The sequence below is a fragment of the Mya arenaria genome, chromosome 7, assembly GCF_026914265.1.
Source record: "Mya arenaria isolate MELC-2E11 chromosome 7, ASM2691426v1".
In the NCBI taxonomy this organism is placed as follows: domain Eukaryota; kingdom Metazoa; phylum Mollusca; class Bivalvia; order Myida; family Myidae; genus Mya; species Mya arenaria.
Window position 1 is genome coordinate 54,266,925 of NC_069128.1, and position 6,608 is coordinate 54,273,532.

Below are 6,608 nucleotides of genomic sequence, written 5' to 3' on the forward strand. Positions count from 1 at the left end.
GTAAATGCTTTTTGATTGGAAATCTAATAAAATATTATTTCGTAAAAAATGCTCAACTCCTTATTACAGTTCTTCATGTTGCAACAGATATATGAAACATGCTTGTTAAATATTGAACTTCAAAACTAAATAGAAATATATTTTTTAAAACATTTTAAATAGTGGTCCTTCAATCGACTTTTGCATCGCTGCCGACCCTTAAAGTGACACTCTTAATCAAAATCAACACTAAGACAAGTGAAACAAACATAAATGTTGAGATATAAACACTATTTACAAAATAATGCATACATGAAAAATCACTGATAACCAAATTGTAACCCTGTATTTAATACTTGCTAAAATGCATGAAAAATCACTGATAACCAAATTGTAACCCTGTATTTAATACTAGCTAAAAATGCAAAATTATTAAATGATTTACGAGTGCTTAAAGATTTTCTGTTATCTTCTTTCGTCTCATTAGGTAGAAAAACCATGTTTTCTGCGCCTTTCATTCAATTTAAACTCGGTATCCATCTGACCGCTTTTTACGATCTTTGTTTATCCTTTTTGGTATATCTCAACACTTGAATTTGTTGTGGTTCATCTTATTTGAGACTAAGAGTACATCTTTAAGTACACAAATACTATAACGTATCCGGCAATACTACTTAACACCCGTAGGACAGCGTCTTAGTTCATAGAAGTATTATTAAATATTTCAAAACAAGTTTCTTAACCGCTGAAACACCTTAAAATACTCTAAAAAGACATTTTGCAATATTGTTCACCAATGCATTATTCTAAGAAAACAAAAGACACACTAACAACCTGATACAGTGGGATCATTGCAAAATGTTGACAACCTCATCATCGCTATGAATACTGTAAGTTATCATTTGTTGTTACAAATTACATCCGTTTTCAGTTTTACATTGCTCACGTACTGTATATTATAAGGATGGACACTAACCGCGAGTGTTCGATTATTTAAACGCGCCGTCGACGGTAACTTTATACAGTTTGTGATCACTGCTCAATAATTATGGACGCTATAAAAGTATTTTGCTTCGTTTTTGTTCTTGTTGGTGTTTTAGCAGGTAAAAAATGTTTAGTTTTCATAATTTATGTGAGTTTTCTTTTCTGAATATGTCACCATTGATTTTACTGTATAAAAATTTGTATTGCATGGAATGTCTACGATAAACCTTTGATATTTATAACATGATGGTACATTAATGCCGTAAGATAACCTGTTAACGTTAGCGAATTGTTTCGTGTTAGGCCCCAAAAAAATACCTGTGTTTCCGGTATCATGGCGAAAAAATAGGGTCGGTAGGTCGGGATTTTTTTTTTATTGATTTTTTTTTTTTTTTTTTTTACACTTTCCATATCATGCAAATTTCTGTTGCATCCGATCAATTATGTTATATCTACGCGTTTCCTAATTTACAAAAAGTCTGATAAAATAGCATTGTTTAATGTCTGAAATCATTTCCTTACCTTTGACTAGCTGATTTTCCCGCCAATTTTGCCCATGAATTCTGGTGCTTTTTTGTATAGAATACTCGTTTATAAGTCGTGATCGGTTTTTAGAAAAAATCCAGCACTTTAATTTCAACAAATCTTTGATAATGTTTTAGCCAAACAGTCAATTATCAACTAAATTTTTAATTTGCATGAGGAAAATCGCCAATTTTCTTGTCAACTGTGAGCTCCTTAAACTAGGCCTTCAAGTGAAGGTAGGTTAATAAAGCAACAAGTAAACGCGGTCATGGATTTATCTTTTTTCGTACATTACTTCAATCAGAGTTTCATTCATATTTATAGTGAATTTAAACATTTCGGTCATTGTTTTAAGATTCCTAGACGACGATTATTGATTATTATTTCTTCGATCGTATGGTATTTTCGTACCAGCCTAGGCGAAATCCTGGCAATCAAATGGGATCATACGGTATCCGACTGACCGAATTAGATACAAATCATAGCCACGCGCTTTTGATCATTTATATCACCGCTCGTGCTCTAACGTCACAAATTGTACCGTTTGATCTGCAGCCGACACATTCCAATAAATGTGTTAACTTTCACAGGTTTTTGTTTGGATTTCAGTTGATGGGACTTAAATAAGGCGAAATAAATAACCATTGATAATTGCGGATAAATTAATATAACGATAAATGAAATGTGTATTAGAACCTGGCAGTTAGCCTGCATGAATTCGCAAAGCCTAATCGTAAGAAGCTTGCATGATAAACGCAAAGCCGTATCGTAAAAAAGTAAGATTTAATTTGGACATGGATATGGATAAATAATCCCACGAACTATAATTCAAAATATTTTCATTAAAAAGACAGCAAAATATGTCTCCGGTGATCAACCACGTGTTTTGATCGTAAACATGCGTTTGCCAATTTTAAGATATCGGACAGGGTTCGCGCCCTCCACCATTTTGTTTTTCCGTCTCGGTAATACATAATCAGGAAAGAAAGCACATTCTCGGGGGACATTGAAAGACAAACAACGAAAATAAAAATGACGTATTTGAAGAAATATATTTTTTTACGAAATAATTAAAAAAAAATTTTTTACTTTTATGTCTAAAAAAAGATTAGGGTCGGCGAGGATAAAATAGGGTCGGTCGGGTTACTGGAAACACAGGTATTTTTTTTTTGGGGGGGGGGGCCTTAACTACTTAATGTTCGCGATTTTTATCTAGAAAAGATTGTCTTATCTTCCCAATTATTAACATTAACATAATTCTTATTGACACGCGTCCCTTATTCAAAACAAACACCTATATCGTTTCACATCTTAAAACATGCTTTCACAAAAGTAGTACGGGAATTAATTTACGTTTACTGATAAGCTTCAATGATTATTAAAAAAATATATATTAAAAAAGTGAGCGTATTCTATGAATAAAACAAAGCGCATACGTAATACATTGACATTGCGAAACATTTAGATGTATACTAATTTAAGGTAGACCATTCATTATAAGGATACAAAGATGTGTTTGTGCATGTTTGATTTCAACATCGAGATTATTTCTATGTTTAATGTATTTCTTTATTAATATTTAACGACCATGGTCCTTTTTGCTTGGATAACAGTTTTGAATAACAACATTAGAACGCTACTACATGTATTTGGATATGATATATTAGCAATTTAATTGAGTTGTTTCTGAATTAACGTTATGCCTATAAAACAAGTTCTCGATGAAAACTTTAAAAATTCAATTCAATACACAGTGCAACTTTTTCTCACCCACGGCTGTAATCGCCACGCAAACGTGCCTATTTTTACTCTCTCTCTCTCTCTCTCTCTCTCTCTCTCTCTCTCTCTCATTTTATTCCATAAGACTCACTTTAATGGGATTAAAGAGGAGATAGAGTAATGACATTGCTTTTGTTCCTGTCACAAAAACAACAGACACAAAATTCAAATCAATTAACGTATTATTTTTAAATTTAATTTTTCATACATAATAATCATTTTGTTTCAGGCGTATCCGAGGCAATCAAATGCTACAATTGTACCTCATTAACGGCGGGAAACTGCAAGGATGACTTTAAGAAGGAAGGCATCACGATTAAAGACAACTGCAGCGCATGCATGAAAACCAAAGGAAAATATGAAGGGAACCAGGATTAGTAGCAATTTTTACTTTGATTGGTTATTGGCAGCATATTTGACGTTGGCTGACCGTTCCGAAGCATCAAATATCTGTAAAGCTATTTTATGCGTGTATAATCTGGCTGTGGCGTTTGTACCTTTATGGTGTGTGTACGTCTGTGCCTTTAGTTAACCGTCGGCCCTCGTCTTGTGACCCTAAACAGGGGTTATATGTGATTGTTTGACAGCTGGGCTTGTCGATGTAAATTGCATTGTATAATAATCAGACATAATAGTACAGTTGAAGAATTTTGCCGAATGTTCACTACACTGTTCTGATAAGTCACCTAGCATTTTTCTGAATTTAAAGCACGTACGTTAAATAATAAAATAAAACATACAGGGATAATTTGTTGTTCGATAAGACAGGTGGCCTTTTAAAGGAGGTGGCTCTTTAACCAGGTTTGAGTGTAACGAATATAATGGTATTTCAGGTAACAAGTCCTGTATGTATGCATATATTGCTGACATTAATGATGAAAGTGATAACTTCAAAGATAATTGGTACCTTTAAAATGATTACTCCCAAGACCAAAATACGCATAGAGCATGACCTTAAGTAAAAACAAAATATGAAATGGTACCCATCTGGACATAATGCCGTTGATCAAAGCATGTTGATATACAAAAGCATAACTTACATTTCTTACATTTGCAAAGTAAGACAGTCTTGTTATCAATGGCTGAAACGGAAACCGGAGTTTGATTTAAAACGCTACCGTACCTCCAATAAGGTTACATACAACTTTAAAGTAATGCGATCTGTTAGAGAACCACAGAGTATCAAGCAATTTGTAAATCTGTTTTAGATGTTTGACCCAATAACACAAAGGTGTGTCCCTTTCATTTCTGAGTCGAAAAGGGTTTCTGAAAATTAATTTCGAAATAGTCAAAAACAAACATTATAACGTCGAACATTTCAGTTGTTATGAGGACATGCTCTCCAATCAAAGTCGGGAAGAACGAATGCAAGGAAATAACGCAACTAGGCGCCAAGATGAACGTCTGCACGTGTGTCAATGACCTTTGTAATGGAACACCGCGCGTGACCGTCACGGTCTTCACCCTGGTAACAGCCGTGCTAGCCGCTTTCAAGATGGTGTAAGGAGTATATGACGAGATATGATGCGATCACACATTTCAATCACAAACATTCACTCGTTCATAGTGACATTGATTTAAAAACAATTTTCCTTTTAATCTTTGTGTACCAACAGTATAATGTCTTGTTAAGTATAAACAACAAATTAGTAACTGCGCATAATTAAAATTCAATACATATCACTACACTTGATTATCATAGTTTCAAGTTTCAAGTTTACAAATGATAACTTCATTAATGTTATATAGTTGCACTATAGAGCTTATATATTATATGCCATATATTTTTTGAGATAAAACCACACTAGATATTTTGTATTAGTTATCATTTATATATGGTTTTAATTGCTCGTCTGAACGATAAAGCGTGTCTTATGTTGTCTGTAAGCGCCTAACTACCAAGACAAGTTTTATCACTTGTTAAATGAAGAGGAAAACCTTGTTTTCCTCAAACGATCATTTAAGTTCATCTTCGACTGTGTTAAAGTTCCCTTTAGGGAAGGTAATACGTAGGGCACGCAGGACATGTTGCTGACGTTTATAGAAATATATATACATGTGTCAATGCATGTAGCTGACCGACACGCTGTGATACCTGTTTTTTTTTCCATTTATTGTGATATCTGATGTTAAAGCTGCACTCTAACAGATAAACATTATGACAACTTTTTCATTTTTTGTCTTTGAACGAACAAGTTTTTGCGTAAATATCTGCAAACCAATGATAAAAGACTTCTGACAAAAGATCAGATCGCAGCTTTTCATATTTTCGTCCCAAAAACGATGTTTTATGGATTTTTAATAAACCGTTAGTAAAGGTTTAAGCCATAAAACATCAAATTTGGAACGGAAATATGAAAATCTGCGATCTGATCTTTTGTCAGCAGTCTTTCATCACTGGTAAGCAGATATTTATACAAAACAATCTAATTCCAAGAGAAAGAATTAAAAAAGTTGTAAAACAGTAAATCTGAGAGTGCAGCTTTAAGTAACAGCAAAACTTGTATGGCATTTTGATATTTTCCTCCATAATCAAGTGTGTGCAGAAAGGACAACCTCTAATTAGTGGATTTTTCTTTATTTTATATCATTTCTTTAAAGGAAAACAATCAAAACAAAACGTATTGCTTTAGCTCATGTACAAACAGGAAAGTTATTAACAACTTCTAAACTTGACAGACATGTACATTACGCTGCTTAATAAAGACAATGTAGTTACTTTCAATCCATTCTTTTTCAATAGGTTATCAGTTATTTTAGTAGAAGCCTTAAATATATTTTAGCATTAAGTTATTCTTCATTCACTTATGTTGCCCTCCACATTCAAATGATAGAACATTTTTGTTGAAAATTGTTAGGCTCACCTTTGTTGTCATTTTCAATTAAAAAAAATCAATGCATTTTTCTGTTACTTTTTTATATATTTATTTTCTAATTACAGACTTATTGTACAATTATACTTACTATACACAATACACTTATGTGATGGAAATATATTAAAGATATTGAAATGTGATTTAAAAAATATATTAGTTACTAGATTTTTGAAAATGGAAGTAAACCCCTTAAATCTTTTGGTTTGAAAAAATGAAGTTTTAATAAAAGTTTAGTAATGTTCTTATGTTTGAACCTTCCCTCAATGGTCAATTATTGCATTCATATTTTTCGTTAACTATTTTTTTATTTTTTTTATGTGTAAACAATTTAGTTTTTTAGCTCTACTGGCCAAAGGCCAGAAGAGCTTATGCGATGATAATGTGTACGTAGTATGTGCATCCGTGCGTCTGTAAACAATTGCTTGTGAACACGATACAGTCTTCATTGATTGTATCTCGATGAAA

At 32.7% G+C, this 6,608-nt stretch overlaps 1 protein-coding gene across 1 annotated transcript; it reads left to right on the forward strand.

The window, feature by feature from the left end:
- The first annotated feature begins 925 nt into the window (after window positions 1–925).
- On the forward strand, window positions 926–6,384 carry LOC128239918 (uncharacterized). The gene is made up of 3 exons (XM_052956371.1): window positions 926–1,082; window positions 3,497–3,639; window positions 4,589–6,384. Exons 1-3 carry the CDS (start codon window positions 1,028–1,030, stop codon window positions 4,769–4,771), a joined length of 381 nt encoding a protein of 126 aa, XP_052812331.1. The 5' UTR covers window positions 926–1,027; the 3' UTR covers window positions 4,772–6,384.
- Window positions 6,385–6,608: the final 224 nt, after the last annotated feature.